The following is a 27,229-nucleotide window of genomic DNA, read 5'->3' as shown; positions in this document are numbered from 1 at the left end:
TAACAGTGAATTGACTACCTATATAGTCTCACATAATGTCTGAAAAAAAATCATATAAATGTATATTAACATATCAACACTTTAAGGACAAGTCCAACCCAACAGGAAGTTGATTTGAATACAAAGAGAAACATCCAACAAGCATAACACTGAAAATTCCATCAAAATCAGATGTAAAATAAGAAAAGTTATGACATTTTAAAGTTTTGCTTAATTTCACAAACCAGTTATATGCACATCCTGGTCGGTATGCGAATGAGGAGACTGATGACGCCATCCAATCACCATTTCTTTTGTATTTTATGATATGAAATAGTAACATTCTATTTTCTCCTCATTGTCAAGTGAAACAATGATTGATTCCTCCCTGAACATGTGGAATTTGATACCATATGGTTCAGTCAAGTTGGTCCTTATTCAGGGCTCCCAGCTTTTCAAGAAAACAAAATTCCCTGATAATTATTCAAACCCATTCCCAGTTTTGCATGATTTCTAAGTTGCTTCAATGAATCACATGTATTTTTCAGTATAAAAGCAATAATGTAAAACTAATTAGTACTATTACACAGGCATGTAATGGCCTACCTTCTCCCGATACAGCCATCCTTTCCTCATCTTAGCCAGAAAGAGTTTGATTCAAGGAAATACCAGTACATATATCATTAAATCACAACACACTATGACAGAGTCTGACTGACTACCCTGCTTTCCACTTTTGGGCTGATCAAAACTCTCTGATTTTTCCCTTATTTGAGATATTTTTTGATCAAATTCCCTGATTTTTCCTGACAGGAAAAAAGTAGAATAATTTTCCCCGATTTCCCTGAAGGGCTGGGAACCCTGTTACATCTGTAAAAAAAATGAAATATTGTATAATTCAAACAATAAAAAACAAAAGAAATAGTGAGTGAGGGACATCAACTGTTTCATTTGCATGTCATTGAGTTATGCATCAAACTGTTTTGTGAAGAAAAAAAAGCGAAACTTTAAAATGTCATAACTTTCTTATTTTACAACCGATTTTGATGCAATTTCAGCTTTATGCTAGCTTGATTTTTCTCTACTTATTAAAATCAACATTTTTCTGAGGTGGACATTAAGTTTAAATTACAAGTGATTCACAATGAAACATATATGCAATAAATACAATAATTGGCACATATAATATAAGCTCTCGTTTAGATCTGAAAACAATTCTCTGAATTTCAAAGGTAAGTTATCAAATCAATATGGGTAAAAGTATGTTCATGAACAAGCCTCCATAATTTGCATAAATCTACAATCAAAACAAACAAACAGAGATTACTTACAAAAGAAACTGCAAGATAATTTCCTTTTAGCCAACCTTTGAAACAAATCATCTGTAAGTGACTCACTTACTAGTATATGGACAAATGTATGTTAGTCATGTGTAAGTTCAATGTTTGTCCTACAAACAACCAAGCATACAAATTCAGGCCAGTTCTCTTTTGATAGGTTTATCTTCTACATAAAGCTATTGGAAAAGGCCAACATGACAGAGCATTAGTAATAATTTTAAAAACATTGATAAATATTACACCCTCAATTTTAGGGTAAAATCTAAAAAATGTATTAGAATCACATGACTGTTACATTAGCAATGAAAGTAAACAAAGAAGCTACTATTAAAAACATAGTATTGTAAAGAAATTTATATACATGGAAAACCATACATGTATACAAACGTTTAAATAGGATTGATTTGTTTCAAATGTATTTCATTGTAAAGCAACAAAATAAAAACTAGACAAATTATTCTTGAACTGAATTTCCACTCTAATAGGATTGTGACAATTAGAAAACTTTGAAATCAGATGCTTTTGACAGGATTTTTAATATACAAATACCAGATTATAAGACTAATGGCAATCAAACCTTAGTTAAGAACAAGAATAGGTACCAGTCTTTCCTAAAGTTGTTGTTAACATACCAACAGCTGTATGAAATATAACCCCCTCCCAGGAAGCATGCCTCAATACAGTGGACAGAGGTGTAAAAGTTAAAAATATATCATCTAATAAATACATTTATAATACTAAAATCAAAAGGACAGGTGAAATATAAATAAATTTAATTGAAAAAGTCAATATGATATTCCAAATGAATGTTTAAAGAAATATAATTTTAACTCTGGACGATTTAAATATTTCTAGCAGCCTTCAATTCATCTGTCGGCTGTATTTACACAAGTGTAAACACAACAAGTACATACAAAATCAACGATTCATTAAACATAAAAAACCCACATCATACAATCTCATCGGACTCCAGACTACCTGCTTCATAATGATCTCTGAGAATGGTTGTGAGTTTGGTGAGTGCTGTTACACACTCCTTCAGGTCTGCAAAGATGATTTTCTCAAAGTCATCTCTCTCTGCATCTTCTTTGTTCACTGCTAAGAACTGAAGGAAGTACTCTATGGTGGGGACGGCTTTGGCTGCAAGCTGTCAAAAGAACATCAAAGTAGGAAAATTAAAATTCACTGAAATAAAATCAAGGTAAGGAATCCTCTTAAACATCATGCTTTATAGCGGGTTTATATCTGAAGAATATTCATTTTAAAACTATAAAACAAATATAGTTAACACTTAATTTCAATCTAATAATTGATATAAATGTGTAGATTAAATGCTCCAATTGAAATGTCTAATGCCATGGTCATGCTATGGTGACAAATAATTATACCAACGGTGTATTAGAGGTCAAGTCCACCTCAGAAAAATGTTGATTTGAATCAATAGAGAAAAATCAGACAAGCACAATGCTGAAAATTTCATCAAAATCGGATGTAAAATAAGAAAGTTATGACTACCCACAATGGGTAGAGGCATAAATATTTATACAAGTGGAATGCCTCTGGCCGTCTCACCTGCATTACGCGGTTCAATATAGCAGCAGTGCTGACTTTGAATACTACTCTAACTCGCACAAGATGTTCAGTGATACATGGTTACTCTTATGTCCACTTTTTATGAACTAGACCAATAAACTTACAGAGATATGATGGTTATTCAACAAAAAACCCCAACATGGCCAAAGTTCATTGACCTTACATGACCTTTGACCTTGGTCATGTGACCTGAAACGCGCACAGGATGTTCAGAGATACTTGATTACTCTAATGTCCAAGTTTAATGTACTAGACCAATAAACTTTCAAAGTTATGATGGTAATTCAACAGATACCCCCGATTCGGCCAAAGTTCAATGACCCTAATGATGTTCAGAGATGTTCAGTGATACATGGTTACTCTTATGTCCACTTTTTATGAACTAGACCAATAAACTTACAGAGATATGATGGTTATTCAACAAACAAGTGGAATGCCTCTGGCCGTCTCACCTGCACCACGCGATTCAATATAGCAGCAGTGCTGACTTTGAATACTACTCTAACTCGCACAAGATGTTCAGTGATACATGGTTACTCTTATGTCCACTTTTTATGAACTAGACCAATAAACTTACAGAGATATGATGGTTATTCAACAAAAAACCCCAACATGGCCAAAGTTCATTGACCTTACATGACCTGTGACCTTGATCATGTGACCAGAAACTCGCACAGGATGTTCAGTGATACTTGATTACTCTTATGTACAAGTTTCATGAATCAGATCCATAAACTTTCAAAGTTATGATGGTAATTCAACAGATACACCCAGTTCGGCCAAAGTTCATTGACCTTTGACCTTGGTCATGTGACCTGAAATGGGCACAGGATGTTCAGAGATACTTGATTACTATAATATCCAAGTTTAATGAACTAGACCAATAAACTTTCAAAGTTATGATGGTAATTCAACAGATACCCCCAATTCGGCCAAAGTTCATTGACCCTAAATGACCTTTGACCTTAATCATGAGACCTGAAACTTGCACAAAATGTTCAGTGATGCTTGATTACTATTATGTCCAAGTTTCATGAATCAGATCCATAAACTTTCAAAGTTATGATGGGAATTCAACAGATATCCGCAATTCGGCCAAAGTTCATTGACCCTAAATGACCTTTGACCTTGGTCATGTGACGTGAAACTCGTGCAGGATGTTCAGTGATACTTGATGAACCTTATGTCCAAGTTTCATGAACTAGGTCCACATATTTTCTAAGTTATGATGACATTTCAAAAACTTAACCTCAGGTTAAGATTTCGATGTTGATCCCTCCAACATGGTCTAAGTTCATTGACCCTAAATGACCTTTGACCTTGGTCATGTGACATGAAACTCTAATAGGATGTTCTGTAAAACTTGATTAACCTTATGGCCACGTTTTATTAACTAGGTCCATATACTTTCTAAGTTATGACGTCATTTCAATAACTTAACCTAAGGTTAAGATTTGATGTTGACGCCGCCGCCGCCGTCGGAAAAGCGGCGCCTATAGTCTTACTCTGCTTTGCAGGTGAGACAAAAACTTACTGGAGATTTTACGTAATTTACGTAGAATACAAATATATGAATACTTACTGCAAATACACCTCGTACTACCCATCCATGGTACCTCTTCAGAGTTCTTCCATAGGCATTTGCTAATAAGAAGTGAGATAAACATATAAACTTTAACAAATTCTCTATCGATTTGCCTGATTTTGCTTTAAAACATTTTACAAAATCATATGAATGAAAAAACAAGTGGAGCGCCTCTGGCAGTCTCTCGCCTGCATTAAATGATAGTAAAACACTACATTCATTGACTCTAAATAACCTTTGACCTAGGTCATGTGACCTGTAATTTGCACAGGATGTTCACTGATACTTGATTGCTCTTCTATCCAAGTTTCATGAACTAGATCCATAAACTTTTACAGTTATGATGGCGATGCAACTAATACCCTAATGTGACCAAAATTTGTTGACTTAAGATGACCTTTGACCTTGGTCATTTGATTTGACACTCAGAGAGGATGTTCAGTGTTTACTATTACCCTTCTGTCCAAGTTTCATTAACTAGATCCATAAACTTTCAAAGTTATGACAACATTTCAAAAATTTAATCTTGGTTAAGATTTCGATGTCAATTCCCCATACATGGCCTAAGTTCATTGACCCTAAATGAACCTTGGTCATGTGACCTGAAGCTCCAGCAGGATGTTTAGTAATACTTGATTATCCATATGTCCAAGTTTCATCAACTGGGTCTATGTACTTTTTGAGTTACGATGATATTTCAAAAACTGAACCTTGGTTAAGATTTCAATGTTGACGCTGACGCCGCCTTTGGAAAAGCGGCACCTAATAATCTTGCTCTGCTATGCAGGACATAAATGTTAACTTGCAAAAGTTTGCGTGCTATTGGTTACAAATACACCAGTCCCAACAAGGCTCCAATTTACCTACCATAGCTTATAAATACAAACAGTCCTACCACTTCACGCAATCAACTATACTGCTATCGGACTAGATTACCCTGCATTCATCACAGATAATTGATGCTGAGGCATTTCGCATTGCCTTTTCACTGTGAACTGTGAGTACAAGAATTCATACTAATCAAATTGTCAATGTTCATAAATTTGTACAAATAACACACCACACTGGCATTAGAATACGAATCGCAGCAATACCAATAATGCTTTGCAAAGATTAAATTCAGGGAAGTAGATGAGAACCAGCGAAATGAATCCCTTGATTAACACGGTCAATGCAGTTCAGATCTCAGCACTTTGCCACTTACAGCCAAATGGAAAATACACAGTCAGGGTTTCAACATTACACATAAAATTTAGTGATAATATGGAGTGTATCGATAACTATCTATGATTATTAGAAAACGGGTAGCCCGAATTAGAAAAAATGACTTACTTGCTGCAAGGTTCATGTCTCGCTCTCCAGTCAAGATCTCATTTAAGAACTCTCGTATGAATTCCAGTGTTCTACATGTATCAAGAAATGAGGAAATTAAGGTGTAGCAATTTTTAAGTGCCAATCAAACAACTCTAATCACAAAAAGCAATAAATTTTGAACGCTACAGATTTAAGAAGTAATTGACGTTATGTTTACATGCAACAGATTCTATATATAGTGATTATTTAAATCCCATATAATTAAGTCCTGTATAGTTATTGGTTCAAATAGCATCATGTGACCAAACACATTCTCACTATATTGTGATTATGTTGAAAATGAAACGCCCACCAAAGAAAATTTACTATTCCATGACATCAATGATGGAATAATGCACAATTCCATCAATGACATCACAGGTTTGTTATCGAAGAAGCATTTTTTGTGAATTTTGAAAAATGCACTTAAATTAGCATATTTATTGCATTTCAAAATTCTGTATAGAAGTTTTGAATCCCCCACCTAGTGCTATCATATAAAGCAAACAGAATTGAAATCGGACTTCGAATGGCGAAGAAGTAGCATTTTGAAATTGTGGACCGACGACGGACGCCACGCCACGGCATAAGCTCATCTTGCCCTTCGGGCCGGATGAGCTAAACAGGGATGTGCACTCTGTGAAGACTATGCATTGTATAAAGATTGCTTTACAGTGACACTTTCTGTTGATTAAGGGAGTAAACATAAAAGGCAAGGACTTTCCTGTTTCGAATCATGTGAAGGTGAAGGCAAGCGGGAAGGCATGTGTAAAACATCATCCACCCGTAACTGATGCTGACATGAAACGTCTTCAGAACAGTTTTGAACTATCAAAACCACAAGACTTGCAGCGAAAGGTGTTTGTAGATTGCATGGTGTACTTTGCCAAGAAGTATCTTGCAAAGCTGAATCCATCTTGTGAATTCATGTGGAAGAGGCCGAAAGATAAAGTCAAAGATGATGATGATGTGTGGTTTGACACGAAAAAATACACTGGAATCCATGACAGAGAAGATGTGTGAGGATGCACTAATCACAGCCTCAGAGCAATGATCATCACCTTTATAGACCGTGCTGGTTATTCATTACGTGATATAATGACTGTCTCTGATCCATGACATCTATCAAGAATTATTCCTGCACCAGTGAGCGACAGAAGGTTGATATGTCCAAAACCCTGCCTGAGAAACAGCATGCTACTGCTAACAGTGCTGTCGAGAATAGTGACCAGCCTTCAACATCGTCAGGCAAATCAGATGATGATAATGTTATTGATAGAGAACTTGGACTAGTTTTGACAGATAATCCAATAGAATGTGTATTCGACAGTATCGTTGCTGACACGTATCTGCTTGAAGATATCACTAAAATTCCATCTCAGGATTATGATTCTTTCTATCGTTAAGCTCCTTGTCATTGTAGTGCTAGCAAGATTACCCATGCCAGCAATCTTAGCATGAATCTAGTCAATCGTCAGAGTCACCCACAATATCATTTTCATAATGGAATTGAGGTGCATATTTACAACTAAATAGAAATTTAGTGATATGGTAGAAAAAATTTTGAATAAATGTTTTCATCAGCTTGTTTATTGCATATTCATGAGGACAAGCATAGAACCATTATTACCATACTAATGCAAAGCTTTAGAATGTCACAACTTTGTTATTCCCTGTCAGATTTTGATCAAATTTTCAGTGTTTTGTGTGTGTGATTTTTTTTTCATCTGTGTAAATTGTATTTTTAGCCTGGAGTACCCCTTTAAGCTATATAAATCATGGTATTAGAGCTGCATCTTTCATACACTAATCCTGAAAGATGCTGAGAAACTTGGTTAGCCCCTCTGAAGTTTTCCCATGAAAAGATGAATCTCTGACATCAGGTTAAGAGCCTATTAAAGTATTCATGAGAGTAGCCCCTGGACTGTACCTCCTTAGCCACATGAGGGCGTCTGTCGCTGAGTTCTTGACTTGTGTGGTCTTACTTCTGACTTCTTGTTGGACCATACCTTGAAGATTCATAAACATCTCAGGATCGCTACTCTGCTTCTGACGAAGTTTCTATCAAGTTAATAAAAAGATAAACCCATGAAATATAATACCTTTATTTATATAATCATCGACCTACATAATTGTCAGGTAAAGTAATGACAAACTCTCTCTTGTTCCCGGGAGGCCACTAATTACAAATTGGACATCCTGCTCATATATGGACTTACATAATGGACCTAACACAAGTTATCATCTATCGATCTCAGAGTACCCTAAACAACTAATTTGCCATGTTTTCATTACCCTACTCAATATTCTATTTTCTTAAATATTCTATCTTCATAAGGTCAAAAAGGATACACCTTTTCCCTGATTTTGGCAAGTTTGAACCCTTTTTACTTTTCATGCATTCATTTTATGTTATGTGCTTTGTGTATAAGCATAGTGTCCACCTGCAATACAAAGGTAGTTCATTCTATCTGTAAATAAACCAGAAAATTGATGCCAGAACATTTTGAGTAGTCAAAAAGAAAATAGAGAAAAATGCTATTGTATGGCAATGGCCTACCCCTCTAATTATTTATCCAATCAGCAAGCACCGCTATCGTTGGACAGAGAGAGTAATATTGTTCACGGTTTCACATTCTTAAAATTGCTTTCTCCCCGCAAATGATGTTCTGCCTTTGCATGCACTTTCCTTTTTCTTTTCAACATTTTTCATTGAAAATCTTTCCTATGAATTAGGGCTAAATAATATAAATGATTCATGGATAAAAAGGTTAATTTTAGTACAGTTTATTTCAATCATTTTCATTGGAAACAGCACTGCAACAAAATAAAGTTGTTCAACAAGATTTAATGACTGCACATGCTAAAGGCAAAGACTAGTTTATGAGCATCCAAGGAAAAACCTTGTTCAAAACCTTGACAACTTGCAGTCTGACGTTTCTTCTTACCCTTATGTTCCCATTGACATCCATTTTAACAGGTGCAAATGCAGTAGGACTCAAGGCATCTATGGACGCAAGAAAGAGAGAGAGAGGAGTCAATATTAAGAGCTTTTTAAATTGTAAGAGGGCTGTTAAACCACAGAATCTAAAAAAGCCCTACTTTAGAGTTGTGATATAAGAAGCAACATTCTTTTACCTAGAAAAGAGTTCTCTACAGTAATAGGAGACTGATATCAAACAAAATGAGGTTCTGAAATAAAAGCCATAAATGAGAGCTGCTTCTGAGCAGTCTCTGATTTCTTTTTAATTAACAAATTCTTTAAAGGACAAGTCCACCCCAATAAAAACTTGATTTGAATAAAAAGAAAAAAATTCAACAAGCATAACACTGAAAATTTCATCAAAATCGGATGTAAAATAAGAAAGTTATGGCATTTTAAATATTTGCTTATATTCAACAATGAACGAGCCAGTTACATCCAAATGAGAGAGTTGATGACATCACTCACTCACTGTTTCTTTTGTATTTTATTATATGAAATATGAAATATTTTTATTTTTACGTCATTGTCATGTGAAATGAAGTTTCATTCCTCCCTGAACACGTGGAATTCCATTGTTTTAACATTTTGTGCTTCAGGCAATGAGGTCCTAATCATCAAATTCGTAAAAATTGAAATATTGTATAATTCAAACAATAAAAATCAAAAGAAATAGTGACGTTATCGACTCTCTCCTTTGGATGTAACTGGCTCGTTCATATAACTATTTTTTTGAAAATAAGCGAAACTTTGAAATGTCATAACTTTCTTATTTTACATCCGATTTTGATGAAATCTTCAGCATTGTGCTTGTCTGATTTTTCTCTATTGATTTAAATCAACATTTTTCTGAGGTGGACTTGACCTTTAATGGTGCTCTCATTCAAAAAGTAAAATATGTGCCAAATCACTTTAAGATACAAGGATTGTATAGCCCAACAATTATATGCTCAGGAAAACATCTTATCCTGTGATTAAAATCACAATCACTTTTAATGCATTTAATACATGGTTACAAAAGAAGAAAAAGGATAATTGCAAATGGAAAGAGAAATCTACACATTGGTGTGAATTGAATACAAAGTCATGATCTGGCCATGGATGTTGGAAGCAATGAAGGGGACACATAACAAGTGAAGATTAGCATCAATTCAAGAGCAAAAGGTTCGGAGCCGAGGGTCAAATAATCGTGTTAAATGTGTGCACCTAATAAATCCTATCTCAATCTCGGTATTTATTAACATACCAATGGATATGAAATGTAAAGTGACAAATTGTTTATCTCAATAAAACTGTAGATTTTGATCATCAGAATATCATACATTCAAATTTTCATTTATGTATGTTATCAAATAATTATTCGCCCTGCAGGAGATTGTTCTATATAAAAGCTGTCCATAAAGTTAAGCGTTACTTTACAAAATTGCCCTGGTATTTTAACATATTAGGACCGAAATCGTAATCAAATTTGACAAGTAATATTTCAATCATTCCATTCCTTGTTAACAACATGAATTTCAATCAGAAAAGACCATGTTCCAACTTATCAAAAAGCTTGTTTGAATTGAAATGACCAGGAAACTGAATTTAGTACCCGAGAAAATTTTCTAACTGTATGCAAAACTTTATTTAATTCTCCCCAAGTACGATAATTTATAGCACATTAATTTGGGCCTATAACTTACCAAATACTCCAACTATACAAGTACAAGCATCAAGGAATGGCTGGGTAGGTATACTATTATCAGGTGCTACTTGAATATCAACAAATCTGAAATGTCAATGAAAAAAAATCAAGATGGGATTCATTATTAGGTACACTTTTACAAGGAGTTACTCGAGTATCAGGAAATCTGAAATGAAGTTGCAACTAAAGTGAATGAAATTCAGTGGACCAACATAATGGGCTTCATGATCTATAATTCTGCAAACTTTTTCAAAAGAAAATGGTTGTTGTTAAAACTGAATTTAGACTATAAATTATTTAGTCCAATCCATTGAAACCACAATTCATTAAAAACAAAACATACAAGTTAGCAGAAACTGGAATGTGATTTATAACGATATCTTTGCATCTTCCTGCTTTGAAACCTTAATATTTCCATTATCATTTTGAAAATTGAAGCATACTATCGAGTCAGAAAATAGATGGCCATCTAGATACATACAACTATTGCGAACAAAGAAATACCTAGTAAAAACAATGTCACTTACTTGGTCGAGAGCTCTGAGAAGAATGTTGGTACTCTTGCTTCCACGCTGGTTGCTGGACTCGCTCCGTTCACTACCACAGGTATCTCTTCAAGCACGGGTGTGGTTGGCTGAGATAGCGATCTCTTGCTCTCATTGTTTGGGGTGGTTGCTATGGCAGCCTGCACCCCTTCCTGACTGCTGATGCTCGGAGTTCGACTGATAGGGCGAGAGCGGGGAGTTGAACGAGCTGCCATGTCTTCAAGGTTCCGGTAACGAGTTGTGACCCCGAGCTTGTTGGATGAATGTGGAGTATATCTGGGTTTGTGAGAGGAAGAAATGTATTGACTGGGTGTGGTTTCACAAACAATAATAAGTTCCCCAACATCACATTATTAAATCTACAAAATCTTTGCAGCAAGTTAGTGTTGATTGTTGAACATGATCTCAAAGTACCTTCAGAATGCTAACCCTAGTGTTGGCACAAATGATTCACAGAAAAAAATTACAGCTATCAGGTCATTTTGAGTGATGAATTTTCTTCACATTTCAAGGTGCTATTTTAAATTTATGAAGACGATATACTGAGGTCCTCAATTCACGAAGGTCCAACAGTGAATCCAAGTCAAAAGGGAAGGTGGCTTTTAACTGATTTCAATACAGTGCAGATACAATCTATATTAGAACAAGTGTTATTTGATGCTCTTTGACAAAAATGTCCATTCATTATTTGACCTTTTTCAATCCATATGATATAACAAGAAAAAGACCATAATAACCATGGTTTTGATTAAACAGTTTTAATCATCTTTGTGAATTCAGAAATAACTGTTGTTTCAGATCCAAAATACACAACTGCTCGTCATTCACACAGAAGTTTTGGAAAACTAAAAAATGTATGCATGCAACAGTAGATCATGATATATTGGAACAAAGTACCTAACTCAAAATGATATCTTTATCAAAACTTGCATTTTAAACAAGAACTTACCTATCTTCTGCTGATATAGATCTCTGCATTCCTGACTTCTTCTAAAGATGAGGAACAGGAAAAAAGAAAGAAAAGCGATGTTATCAAATTGAAAACCATTCAAACAAAGTTATTTCATAAAGCTACCATTTATTTTAAAATTAAAATTAATTTCTTCAACAGATTTTGAAAATGAACTAAAAGTTCTCAGTCTGTCGTATTGCATGGTTAAAGTTGAATTTGTACTGATAGAATTAGATTAATTTTCAATCTACACTCTACACACATTTTTAGTGCAATGCATTGAAATCTATAACATTAACAGGTGGAGCGCCTTTGGCAGTCTCTCCTGCATTAAGCAATTTAATATTGTAGCAGTGCTGACTTTGAAATAACTATTCATAAAATACACAATTCATATAATAATATAATATGTTCATTGACCTTAAATGACCAATGACCTTGGTCATGTGACTTGAAACTCGCACAGGATGTTCAGTGATATTTCATTACTCATATGTCCAAGTTTATAAACTAGTTCCATAAACTTTCAGTTACAATGGTAATTCAACAAATCCCCAACATGGCCAAAGTTCATTGACCCTAGATGACCTTTGGCCTTGGTCATGTGACCTGAAACTTGGACAGGATCTTCAGTAATACTTCATTACCCTTATGTACAAGTTTCATGAACTAGGACCATATACTTTCTAATTTATGATTACATTTCAAAAACTTAACCTTTGGTTAAGATTTTGATTAACCTACCAACATGATCCAAGTTCATTGACCATAAATGACCTTTTAACCTTTAAAACCTTAACATGTGACCTGAAATTCAAGCAAGATGTTCAGTAATACTTGATAACCCCTAGGTCCAAGTTTCATGAACTAGATCCAAATACTTTTGAATGATGACATTTCAAAAACTTAACCTTAGGTTAAGATTTGATATTAACGCCGCTGCCGTTGGAAAAGCGGCGACTAAAGTCTCGCTCTGCTATGCAGGCGAGACAATAATGAAAATATCTGAATAGAGTAAAGAAAATAAAAGAAGAACTTGGGGAACATTGATATATCGCATTCATATTTTCATGTATTACTTAACAATTTGAAATACCCTGCTACAGTCAGCACTGACAAGTTGACTTTCTATGGCAGTTACTGTAGTAACAGTCAGAGGCCAGTGCCTCTCAGCCAATCAAAACCAAGGATTTTACTGAAAGTACAAATTAAGCAAATTCTCCTGTCCACAAGATATGTTGCTTACATGTTCTGTAAACTTTCCTTTTTGGTTTTAAGATAAAGTGATGAATTAAATTTGTCACAAATTTGATGATAAATCAATAAATGGAAGGGGTATCGACTTCCAATGCGTGCAATTACTGCAAATATAATCTTTTTTAATACTACATCTTACACAATGGGATTGTTTGGTAGAATTTTGGAAAGCAATTCAGGTATTCTAATGACACAAATTATCATTCAAATCCTTGAATTGGCATTTCAATGGAAAGTACAAAATCATTATACCCTAGGCCCATGAAATGAAGCTATTTTCTATATCATGAACATCCCGCTTGTCTATTTATATTTATTTCAGATACACATATTTAGAAAAAGAAAAATGCATAAATCTTAAAAAAGAAAGCAATATCAGCATTGCAATCAATCTTATTAAATTATTAAGACCTTAAATAAATCTGTAATTAATGGGTTAACAAACCTTATCAGAGAAAGGAGTTGAGGGTGGCAGTACAGTGTTACTGATATCCATATTGTGGATATTTGGAATGAAGGATTCCTTGGCAAGCTTCATGCAGTCTTGTAATGTCATGATGAAAGTGTCGCAAGTAGCAGAAAGTAATGATGATGACTCGTTCAGTTTCTGAAGAAAAAGGAACAAAAAATTTACACGATATTTAGTAATTTGAGTAATTAATACTGAAAATGTTGGAATGATCTAAACTGTCTTGAAGCTGATGATAATTAGGATAGAGAGGGTGTTTGATGATGATGATGGTGGTAAGCCTGGTGATGATGATGGGGGTGATGATGGTGATGATGATGGTGATGATGATGATAAAGATGGTGTTGATGATGATGGTGGCGAGCCTCATCATGATGATGATAATGGTGATGATGATGATGATGAAGGTGATGATGATAAAGATGGTGGTGGTGATGATGATGGTGATGAGCCTCATGATGATGATGATGAGGGTGATGATGATGATAAAGGTGGTGGTAGTGACAACGATGATGACGAAGAAGGCGCTGATGATAAAGATGATGGTGGTGATGATGTTGATGAAGGTGACAATGATGATGGTGGTGGTTATGATGTTGATGATGATGAAGGTAACGATGATGATGGTATTGGTGATTATAACTATGCTGCTAATGATGAAGATAATAGTGATGGAAGTAATAACTATAGTGATTACATTGCTAATGATGATAAACTAATAGTGATGGCAGTGATGATAATGCTGTTGACAGTGACAGTAATAATCATATTGTAGTTGGTGATTTTTATCACTGATGATGTTGAAAATGATGATGGAAATGATGGTGGTGGTGGTGGTGACAGTGTTTTATGCAATTTTTTATTGTGGATGAGGTGATGGTGGTCATGATGATGATAATAGTAATTCTAATTCTACTGAAGAGATAAATTGCAGCTAAAACTATAAATGATAACAATTTCACTCATAATTGGTACCATCGATATTACTGCTCAAGATAACTTAAATGGCATTTTACAACTAACATTCTAAATCACTGCTATTAGTGGCCAGAGCAACCACATAGCAGGGAAACTTATTTCAATTTCACAATTTTCATGACTGATACAAACTGAAACCGAAAGACATAAATATAGGATAATTATTGGAAGAAATCTTTCAGATCATGTTTTAGGCCTTTACATGGCTCGTATCATATTGTATCCACCACCTTCTTTTCAACTTACCATACATACCATGCTTTTGATTACTCTTAAATCTAGAGGTTATAATGTAAATGAAAGTGCTATTTTTAATTGCCCAACTACATAAAGGATGTTTAAACCCAGGTTGTTAAGTGAAGGTTTCATCAAGCAAATAGTCAGTGATTATAACAGACACATGTGATAAGCCCCCTGGAAATTCTTGCTCCTGATTGATTAAGAAATTATTGATTGAAACTAACTGACAAAACTACATGAAGCGCTTCCCTCATATATCATTCAATTGTATATTTTCTGTAATAGTATATATGGGCAAAATGCATTCATTAATCATAGTGTACTTAAAACAGATGTTTTTTTTCTTTGAATTCAGGCTATCACATTCATAATATTACATCCCTTTTGATTGTATTTAAGATTGAGAATATAGAATAAATTAAAAACTTAAAAGATTTCAGTACCTATAGCAAAGAGATAAAGTCAGTAGCAGGAGTTCATTAATAAATCAAATTCAATATCATTATCTTCATCATTATCATTATGTCTGAGAAGCTAATTATATTCATCCCAGGAATTAAGATTTACATTGTAATGTCAGTCACTCCAGATTCCTCATATCACAATAAAGTACAGGCTAAAAGGTTGATCTATATTCAAACATGTGATAAGCTTAGTTTGATAAACTAAGGTTTGGTAGGGAAAGATTTATCAGAATACATGGACTTTACCCGCATACCCATGAAGATTGATGCCCATGAGGGTAAGTGCTATCTCCATACATAGATCTCCTCTGACACAATGCACCATTCAAAATATCATACCTCAATATCAGGGGTACCTGATCCTGAAGATCCGGCTGTCTTAACGTTGGCAACTTGCTGGGTCAAAAGGTCGCAATAGAGTCTCAGCTCTGACATCTTAGTACGTAATGTGTCTTCTGATTCCTCTACAAGATATCAATTCAAGATATATATATAAGGAATACAAATGGAAAAAAAATAAGTAAAAAGAAAGATGAAAGGAATGCTAAGGGGAATAAAAAGAAGCTTGTAGAATATGTTGTGAACATTCTCTTCAATTTTCCGTATGCACTCACTTGCCACTCTTCCATCCACTGATTTTTCAACCCACTTCCAAGTCCATTTCTCACGAACTTAAGCATCGATCCCTTTCACCCTTGCCTTTTCACCTCGATCAAGAAATTTCCGTTGAAAAGCCATAATTTTTCACAAACTTTTCTTGTTTTTTCGCTTGCACGAAAGAACTCCCGTATTGACAAATCACCGTAATCATGGCTAGCGCTAACACAGGGAGCTCCCGCCCGCTATGAAGCCGGAGTTCCCTGGGTTATCCTAGCGCCTGCATGCATGAATTGAATGCAGCCATCGCACACACACCGACTGCACGCTGTTTCTTCCACTGCAACGCGCGAACAGCTCTGGTGGGTAATACAAAATGGCAGCGCCCATCAATACCGACCGTGTGCGATAAACTTCAAATAGCCGTCGAAGAATCAAGTTTTCGAAATGCATGACGGCAATTTTCATAACAAGTAACGACAGCAAGTTGCCAGAACTTATAACTTTGTGTGAATTTGAGCGCAATGTGCCCTTCATTTTATAGCAATTTTTGCGAATAAGGCATTGAAAATAGACACCCTAACCCCCCTTAATTTTATACCGGATTTACATCGATCTCAGAGACCACCTATGTTGGTGAAAAAATATCGGGAACCCGATAAATATCGGTAGAATATCAGGCCTGGACTGACCTTTCTTTTGATGGATCTTAGAGTCTGCAAGACAGGCTTTAGCTGATCCTAGGGCTACTAGCCATCTCTGACGATCAGCAGGGGTTGTCCCTCGGACATAGAAGTGCTGTTCTCCTGGAATGATTAAGTCTAGTCTCAACTCATCTGTACTATGCACTGCATGCAGAGATGAAATTAGAAAGACAAGCAGCATAGATAATAATTCAAAGCTATATATTTGGCAAAAGAAGGCACTATCTGTACAGTACATATTTTTTATGTAAAAAAAACCCCTATCAAACCAATTGACTGTAGTTGAAATTGGCAAATTGACCTGGTTCAATAACATAATATTGTGGACTTGCATGTAAGTGTAGAATACAAAGTCCAATTCATTCAAATATTCATAAATTCATATTTATTTTCATGTAAAACAAATAAAGCATAAGTAATTATGCTTTCAGTGATTTTCTATTAAAGATACATGTATTTCAACTTTTTTTATTTAATGCCTAATCAATTTTGTTATAAATATACATTTCTAATTATCACGGCCTATCCAAAACTAACATTTGGATAGCATTACATTCATACCAAAGAAATGGGATTTCAGGTGAAATTTGGCATGTATACGAAGTTGAATGAGCTCAATTGCTGGGTATAGCATATTTGTTGTTAAGTGCAAACATACTAGCAATAAGTTGCCTACCTTGAATTTCACAGCAAGCCATCTTGACAGATCCTTTACAACCCTGCTGCATCTCATCTTGTGATTTGTAATACGTCAAGATACCCTTGTCTAAAACAAACCAACGTGGCTGCCAACCTGAAAAAAAAAAGAAAAAAAAATAGTTTTGAAATATATGCAAAATTTAGGATTGAATACAATCATATAAGATGTGAGGCTTCATCATGATTAAAGCTTTGTATTTGTGAAATGACTATTAGTCTGAAGCCTCCAGGCTAAACATACAGGAAGCTAGAGGTCAATGACTGAGGGTTAAAGACTGAGGGTTAGAGACTGAGTCTGTCTGTTTATTTTGTATGTTCAAACCAACAATAGGCCACTGCCTGAAACATCGAGTCTACATGTACTCTCCTTCTACTGATTCTACAGTACTTCATTCGCTAACTCAAGCCAGCCTTCTCTCATCTACTTTGTCAACTATCTTCATGTAATAATTGTATTTAATTTTTACACAGATGTAAATATATCAAGTCAGCCTTCAACTGTACCTGTAACCAGAAAAGGACAAAGGAAACTGGAAACCTTTTCAAGTGCCAGTTTCAAAAAGTACAAGTCATCTTTTGTGCCTTTACAACAAAGTGGTCTGTTTGAGGCATTTTGTTTTTGTGTTGTACAAGATAACAATGTTTTCAGAATACCAATTTGATATAGTGACATAAATAAGATATAAGAATAGAATGTTTTCAGAATAAAACCCCCGGCCTTTAACACACAATGAGTCTATCAGAGGCATTGTAGTATTTTTCCAGGTCAACAGAAGTTATGTCATTGAGTTTTCCTGCTTCATCAGTGTACATACACTGATTGTAGTATCAGTGATTTTACCCAAACTTTCATATCATTTTGAAACATGTAAATACTACATCAAATAAGCATAAATGATTAATCATTTAAATTTTGTCTCAATTTCTATAGCCCTGCTTGTCCAGTCTCCCTTCGGCCACAACACTTGATAGACCATTCTCCCTTTTTTGCTGCCACTCTTGGACGCAAAGGGTACTCTTCAGCAGCCACACCTGATCATCAGGTTTCCTCTTCCACTGTCACAGATGGTCATCCAGTCAACTCTTCGCCTGCCACACTAAATGGACCAGCCATTCTTTGGCAGCCACATCTGATCAACCAATCTCTTCCGTCAATCTCTCTGGTTTCTAAACATGACCATGTTCAAATTCCGACTTCGGCCACACCCACCATGTAATCCAGCCTCTACTTCAGCTGCCAGTCATGATAGTCCAGTACATACCAAAGATTCTGGAGATGATATTTAATTTGACCCATGTGCTACAGCAGAGCAGGGTCCAGATTTCTCATCAACCATCCAACATTGTAGTCCAGATGACCCTTAAGCTACCCAATCCCATGCCATTACTTCTACACCTGCCCACTTGGGTAGTTCGGCCTCAAAGCTAGGAGCACCTTCAAGTTCATTTCCCAAGGAGCAAAACCATTCTGGTATCTCTCATTTCCCCGAACATAAATTGAAATGCAAAATACTTAAATTTCAGTTGAAATGGTTTGAAGAATATCCTTGGCTGCATGTGCCTCCAAATACAGACATGCCACACTTGCATAAAAGCAGCAAATCAAAATTTGATGGATATGTCAAAATGCAAGAATGAAGCATTCACTTCAGTTGGATTAAAAAACTGGAAAAGGCAATCACCAAATTTCATATGCATCAGAAATCATATTGAGGAGAATATTTCAAAGTTATAGACAGTGCTCTTTGCAATTTGAATTCATATTTCACATCAACTGACTCTTAAAGACATGGCCAATTGGCTTGCCATGCTGCTAGAGGGTGCCTTCCACCAAGACATTATATATGCGTACCCAGAATTACATGACAGTATTCAATCAGAATTGCAGGTCTTCAGGAAACAGTTCATCTGCTCTTCTATTGAAGAATACATGGAGTTGTTCAGAACTTTGTCCCCTGAAGTCTTTATGATGTTTCCACAAGTGGAAACCTTACTTTAATAGACTGTTAATTGAATCCCCCTGCAAGTTCTTAAGAGGCAGAGCGGTCTTTCAGTGCCCTCACGCATATAAAACATGGCTTCGCAGCACTTTGACACAGAAAAGACTAAATCATCCGGTGACCTGTCATATCCACAAGGAGTGGGTGTCAGAAGTGGACCCACATACGATAGCTGAGGAATTTGACAAGAACCACTGGATACCAGAAAGTGTGTATGGATTTGGGAAGTGTCATCATGTTTAACTACAAACATTTTTGACCAATCGATGCCCTATTACACAGAACTGCATGTCATTAAAATTTAACAGTGATGTTAATTGATATAAGATAAATGAGAGGTGTGGTAGAATCTACCCGAGACAAAGATGGAAAGAGCAAAAATTATTTTACTTCCACATGGTGCATGTCAAAATGAAATGTACTGAAGTTTTTTTTTCTTCTCCCCTTGCAAAAGTATTTACTGCTTTACTCAGAGCTATTTGATTCCTCCTTAATTACCAGGCAAGTTTTCCAATGCATTAAATATATGTTCTTTTATAAGAGCCCTGCCGTAAATAGGCAAGCGCTTCGTTACTGTTTCGCGTGAAATTCTTTTAATTCCACTCAATCGAATTTTTCTTTTTCTTTGTGGCTATGTGAGGGTAATTGAGTGTGAATGAACGAGAAGTGGTCATGTGGTTTTATGACGGGAACGTGATTTGTCAGATTTGTTATTGGTGGCGCGATTCTATGTGTGGTGGAAAGGAGAGAAAGCGAACGTAGGCAGAAGCAATTCTCGCCGCTTTTGGAGAAAGTCTTGTTTTGCCAACCCAAGGGAAAGGAGTCTGACTGCTTATGAGAGGGAAACTGGATGTGCGTGTTAGCGTATATTTTCCCCATTATTTCTAGTCAACCTTCTTGCTGTTTGGAGCTCGATTGGGCAGATTGTTGACGGTTGACGAGATCCTTTCAGGAGGCGGCAGGCAACAGGATCTCCATAACCAGAAATAACTGTAAGTTTGTACCCATATGCTATTTGCATCTATGATTTAAATCAACCCTGGAATATCATAACTTTGTATTATTCATTCCCTTTTGGACTGAAGGAATTCATGTTTATTTTATTGTATTGCGAAAAGGACGTACACTGTATTTTTCATGCTTTACATTTAATTAAAAAGAGTGATTTTTAGGGAATTACGTTTAGATAGGAAACGCCTTCTCTCGACAAATTTAGAGGGATGGCTATTTACTTTCGTAAATAAATCGGCCACTTCAGATTAAACTTTTAATGGCTGACAATGACAGTTTTAATTTTGGAATGATCGAAGTATGTCATTTCATTTTCTTCACAGTATTTTGTAAACCAATTCTCTTGCATTCTAAATTGTATAAGGCGGTTTAGGTCTGAAGATTAGTTATTTTAACAGCTTCAATTATGAGCCTGATATTACAGCGACTTTTGGTGACCTTAGTTTTTTAGTTACTGTTGCTATTATATTTGTCATGTATAAGGAAGGAATTATTCAAACTCTAATCATTGAATTTTATTATGTGCTTGTATAAATACTATACGTAACCAGGCTTTTGAAATGGAAATGATTTTATAAACTGATTGGCATAGGGAATTTTAATCATTGATACCCTTGCTTATTACTGCCCTGTAATTATTTTTACAGCCGCATATACATAGGCTGGCTTTTAAAGCCATCATTGAATGGATAAGACATTGGCCATGAGCGAAAGGCACTGGATACCAGGACTTGGTCATCAGACCCAAAGTCTACAACACTCTACGCGGACCAGCTGCGTTTTAGATTGACGAATTTCAGTTATTCCCCGTTTTATAGAACTTATGAACTGGTCCGTTATCTTTTACTTTAATAGAGTTAAGATCATCACTATGTTTTTTTTATTTGAATTTAATACTCTGCTATGGAGTGAAGACCCTCACAAGCTCTTAACCAATTAAGCCTTTTAATTATTTCATATTATAAAGAATTGTTGTCAACCTATCTATCATTATATTTGGTTTATATTATGTGATTTACATTGATTTGAATTTACAAGTTTAGACAATTTGTCTTCTTGAATTAAAACTCGATCTAACTTGTATCTTTTCAATTTCTGAACGATTCTTTTTTATTTGTGTATAGCCTTATAAAATACTCATCTACATTATCTGTGACAGTGCAATAGAATATTGTCAACTTCATTGTTGTTTTGATCCTGCAGATGCAGTATTCATTTATTAATTCATTAGTTTATTTTTTTATAATAACCATACATAATCATGCAGCTTTTATTAATTTTCAAACACAACTGTAGTGCAATGCTATGCTGCATTTCTGTGTCACATCTGGACATGAAGAAATATCTGTCATCCATTTACATGATTTAGAAATATAAAGTTTGTTTCCAGTTTTTGGCTGAAGGTAAGATGAAATAGTAGAACAAGGATGAGATAAAATGATATTGTAAAATGTAAATGCCATTGATTAACATTGTTTACAAGTGAAAAAATAATATGGTTCTACATGCTTATTGCATGGTGTCTTTTACATGTACAGTCTATATATGGAACCCTTAAAAAAATTGTGCTTCAAACTTTCATTATTGCTCTGAAAAATAAAAAAATGTATTTGAGTAACCAGATTTACAATGCATACCACCACATAGATGGTTGTTTTTATCATTATTGCCTGCTGTAAAAGATAAACTTCTGTTTGTGATCTACAGTTTATGTGGCTTTGTTTATGATTCTTTTTAGTTTAAATTTATGTTGCCCTGTATTACGTTCGTTTAGAACTGATAACCTGGGCCCTTTATTGTAATTGATTCCCTTTTTTCATGAATAAAAGGTGATTTATAGAAAAAAAAAATTACATGTAAGTACATATGCAAGTATTCATATACAGGTCTTGTCTTGGGGAGACTCGCCCGATGTTTACGCCGACATCTTGTTTCCTAATGTTCTTCCCCATAGGATGGATGTGCGCGTTTTCTCATTTTATTTTATGAATTCTTGTTTAAAAATGAAATTGATAGCATAGAACTGTCTGAAATGAAGTTGTATCCCATTTACATGATTTAGGGCTAGATCTTTTAGAAGGAAAGTAGAAATCTCGGGGGCGAAAGTTTCAGGTTTTTTGGCGGTTTCAGGTTTTTTGGCGGTACTGTACATGCAGATGAATGGGAAGGAATTCCTGGCTTCATGGAGAGTAAGCATACGTTAGAAGTATGATGATATTTACTGGTATAGTCACGTATTGTATTAACGGACACTATCATGATTCCGGACGTGCATATAACTGCGTACGAAAACAATTTCGTGCCGTAAGACTTCCGCAATTCAATTTCACAGAGCAGTACATACAAGAAGATTGCAAAAACAAGGTGAAAAAATCAAACTTTGACCCCATTTATCTCTAAAATGACAAAAAAATGCTTAAAATATCATATAACATAGTTTTGTATATATTTTCTGATGGAAATATGTGCCAGATTAATTTGCCGAATTTCAATCTCATCCGCTCGCTCCTTCGATCGAATATTGAGGTGTGGTGTATTGTGGGTGATAATCGATGGCTAGTTCTCAAGGTACCCGTGCCTGAGGTACCGTGATTGGAGCCTAGCCGTCGACGGTGATCAACAGTGCATCGGTAGAACTAAGGGGGTCACGATACGAACGCGCATAATATTGGAATGTGCCATGTAACATGCAACTAACAAGAAAAAAGTAGTTTTCAAACACGAGTTTATTACCAACTTCTGCTCAGATTCGATATAAATAAAGCAAACTGAAACTTAGAATTTATGTATGATGTGGTATATGAAGAAAAAAATCACCCAAAATCTTCAACATTATAATGAAGAATATTTTTACCCGCTTGGAATCATGTAATTTGTCACGGGGTATGCGGCAAGTGCAATGCAAAGAAAACGGTAAATGTAAAATAATTTTATCATATTCATTGTACAATCTAGAAAATTTTGCACTTGCTATTTTAAATGTTATGAAAATTAGGAATAGGAATATTTCCTTTAGCTGTTAGTTGTCATTTTGATAGCACTGAAATGAAGGTGTCCGGTAATAGGATACACTGCCATGCTCTACCGTTAGAATCTTCCTGGCTAACCATGTGTGGAGGCAGACTTAGGGCTAGGCCAGGCTTAGCTCAGACTAGCCTGGAGGCGTCTGGGGAGTAAAAGTCATCTACTTTATGTAGGCTTACTCCCCACTGACGCCTGGCGCAGCAAGGCATAGGGCCACACGAAAGGAGTGTTTTTGGAGAAAACAATGTTGCTCCAAAATACTTGATTTGTTTATCTTGATAGCGTCACAATTATGTAAATGGATAAGTGCACTAAATCCCCCCATCACGTATACTCAATTTTTGTACACTAGAAATATTCCCAATATTAAGAAAAATAATGTAAGAAGATGAGCAGATACTCATCGATGATCTTGTCACCATTTTCCTTCTTTGTTCGTAGCCTACTTACAAGACGGGTGTACAGAGAGGGCGACGATATCATGAGCAGTGCCAATTTTAAAAAAAAATTCAATCGGCTGATAAATATCGTGAATTGTAAAATACTTGCTCATAAATATTTATTGGCTAATGCAAGTATTTTACAATTCACGATATTCATCAGCCGATTGAATTAAAAAAAAAATTGGCACTGCTCATGATATCGTTGCCCTCTCTGTACGCACGTCTTGTAACTAGGCTACGAACAAAGAAGGAAAATGGCGACAAGATCATCGGTGAGTATCTGCTTATCTTCTTACATTATTTTTCTTAATATTGGGATTTTTTCTAGTGTAAAAAATTGAGTAGACCTATACTATAGGCTATACGTAATGGGGGGATTTAGTGTACTTATCCATTTACAGAGATGCCAAGTTCAAAGACCAGCTATGCGTGAGATTTTCTGTGAATCTGAGTGAGATCACAGACATTGTGTACAATATATATGGGGATAGGCTGTGATAGTTGCGTGAGACAGAGATTTGAGGGGATGAACAAGAGTCCAAAATGCTCGAGTCTCACGCATAATGCGTGAGACTTGGTAGCTCTGCATTACATAATTGCGACGCTATTAATATTAGGCAGTGTATACAGCCACACGCGTGTGTCTTTACCATCCAGCCACACGCGTGTGGTTATATCCAGAACACCTATCTGTGGATACCGCCACACACCGCCAGTAATAACAGTAAAACGCGTATGTAGGTCTGACCGTCTATATCACGATCAAAATAACCTCATTTCTTCATTAAATTCTTACATTCTAAACCACTCTGATTTCTTTAAATCGTTTCAATTTCATTCTCACCGTCTTCTCTCCTTGCTTTTCTTGTCTTGTTACAAAAGGCCGCCTGTTAAATAGCAAATTCTCTTTTTCTACTTGTGTCGATTCTGGCTTCCTTCGCGGTGGCAGACCCATACAGCGTTAGCGCAGCGCAGTAGTTGACATACACAGTTTGGGTTTACGTTTGGTACGAATTATGAATATTCATAACTTAGTAGTACGTCTTGGTAGTGCTTGCATGAATATGCATGATTTCATTTTTACGATCTCCTGCTAACGATATCGATAGCCTCAGGAGATGAAATGAAAACGAATACTTAGTAGATGGATAGACAGATAAAATTTAGATAAACAGGAAACAGAGTGATAGACATATAGATAGATAGAAGAAAGATAGATAGATAGAAAGATAGATAGACAGAGACACCGGGGATAGTGGACAGATAGATCTGACAGAAAGACAGAATATATAGGCCTGGCATTAGAATGAAATATGAAGAAAATAAATGAATCTATAAGTATTAGATTTATAAGTACCTACATTACTACTAAAACAAATGATTGGATAAATAAATAAATAAATGAAAAAGTAGACCTAGGTAAACTTAGACTTCTGGTGATGGGAGAGGGTCATAATGTATACATCATAACCACTGGCGTAGCCAGGAATTTTGAATTTACATTCTCCTTGCCCCCCCCCTCCTGTTGAAAATTCCTGGCTACGCCAGTGGTTATGATATATACATTATGACCCTCTCCCATCACCAGAAGTCTAAGTTTACCTAGGTCTACTTCTTCATTTATTTATTTATCCAATCATTTGTTTTAGTAGTAATGTAGGTACCCATAAATCTAATACTTATAGATTCATTTATTTTCTTCATATTTCATTCTAATGCCAGGCCTATATATTCTGTCTTTCTGTCAGATCTATCTGTCCACTATCCCCGGTGTCTCTGTCTATCTATCTATCTTTCTATCTATCTATCTATCTTTCTATCTATCTATCTATCTATCTATATGTCTATCACTCTATCTGTTTCCTGTTTATCTAAATTTTATCTGTCTATCCATCTACTAAGTATTCGTTTTCATTTCATCTCCTGAGGCTATCGATATCGTTAGCAGGAGATCGTAAAAATGAAATCATGCATATTCATGCAAGCACTACCAAGACGTACTACTAAGTTATGAATATTCATAATTCGTACCAAACGTAAACCCAAACTGTGTATGTCTACTACTGCGCTGCGCTAACGCTGTATATGGGTCTGCCACCGCGCCGCGAAGGAAGCCAGAATCGACACAAGTAGAAAAAGAGAATTTGCTATTTAACAGGCGGCCTTTTGTAATAAGACAAGAAAAGCAAGGAGAGAAGACGGTGAGAATGAAATTGAAATGATTTAAAGAAATCAGAGTGGTTTAGAATGTAAGAATTTAATGAAGAAATGAGGTTATTTTGATCGTGATATAGACGGTCAGACCTACATACGCGTTTTACTGTTATTACTGGCGGCGTGTGGCGGTATCCACAGATAGGTGTTCTGGATATAACCACACGCGTGTGGCTGGATGGTAAAGACACACGCGTGTGGCTGTATACACTGCCTTAATATTATTAGGTATCAAGATAAGTATTTTGGAGCAACATTGTTTTCTCAAAAAAACTCTCCTTCGTGTGGCCCTGAATTGCCTCGCCAGGCGTCAGTGGGGAGTAAGCCTACTATGACTTTTGTCTTTTACTCCCCAGACTATCCAGGCTAGCTCAGACTCCCTAACTCAGGCCTCCGTTCAGTTCAAGCGCTCTCTGCAGCATCAAAGCAAGAGCAACGAGCATAGCTAGCCGACTCGAGGCCGATGAGCGGGCGCCGCGAGACAGACCGCCACGCCACGCCAAAGCCGAAGCGATATTCCACTCCCGTGCGTCCGTACCGTAGTCCAGATCCCATTGGCATTGCCATTCCCACTCTCTGACTCGAGCCTATGCCTATGGTCTGGAGTAGTAACAGATGCTCACCTGCTAAGTAATTTGTCCACTTGTACAGCATTCCTTCCATCTTGAATTTCACTGTAATTGACGAGACACAAAAGGTGAAAGAAAACAGACCACAAGAGTATATGATTGCCGTGAAATTGCCCTTGCTGGCTACCTTCTGATTCTCCACTATCCACTGATCTTGGGGCCGATTGCACGAAAGGGTCCTTGCAAGGACCGTCCTTCGTGTCGCCCATCTTTTATGATGCGCCATGTGAAACGCATTTTAAATAAATCACCTGCAAACATATTTCATTCGTCCGTTAAAATTAACAAAATATTTGTTTATGAAATGATGTGATATATCATGAAATTGTATAAAATTTGATTTAAAAGCAAGCTAACGAATTTTATTCTTTATCATAAATTTCAGAAACACCCCACTTATAGCGTATCATAAAAGATGGGCGACACGAAAGACGGTCCCTGGAAAGACCCCTTCGTGCAATCGGCCCCTGGTGACGTCAAACA

General features: G+C 35.9%; 1 protein-coding gene across 1 annotated transcript; it reads right to left on the bottom strand.

Moving 5' to 3' along the window:
* Positions 1-1,608: 1,608 nt before the first annotated feature.
* LOC121423042 (pleckstrin homology domain-containing family A member 8-like) lies at positions 1,609-26,898 on the bottom strand. Its single transcript, XM_041618324.1, has 13 exons — positions 26,741-26,898; positions 17,403-17,519; positions 16,715-16,870; positions 15,765-15,889; positions 13,720-13,881; positions 12,015-12,055; positions 11,048-11,341; positions 10,519-10,604; positions 8,799-8,857; positions 7,781-7,911; positions 5,830-5,900; positions 4,495-4,556; positions 1,609-2,466 (listed from the first exon to the last, which is right to left on the bottom strand). Exons 1-13 carry the CDS (start codon positions 26,778-26,780, stop codon positions 2,269-2,271), a joined length of 1,542 nt encoding a protein of 513 aa, XP_041474258.1. The 5' UTR covers positions 26,781-26,898; the 3' UTR covers positions 1,609-2,268.
* Between the last annotated feature and the right edge of the window lie 331 nt (positions 26,899-27,229).

This window comes from Lytechinus variegatus, chromosome 1, assembly GCF_018143015.1.
Source record: "Lytechinus variegatus isolate NC3 chromosome 1, Lvar_3.0, whole genome shotgun sequence".
NCBI lineage: Eukaryota > Metazoa > Echinodermata > Echinoidea > Temnopleuroida > Toxopneustidae > Lytechinus > Lytechinus variegatus.
The sequence above is the reverse complement of the archived record's forward strand: the minus strand, read 5'-3'. Positions and strand labels throughout refer to the sequence as shown.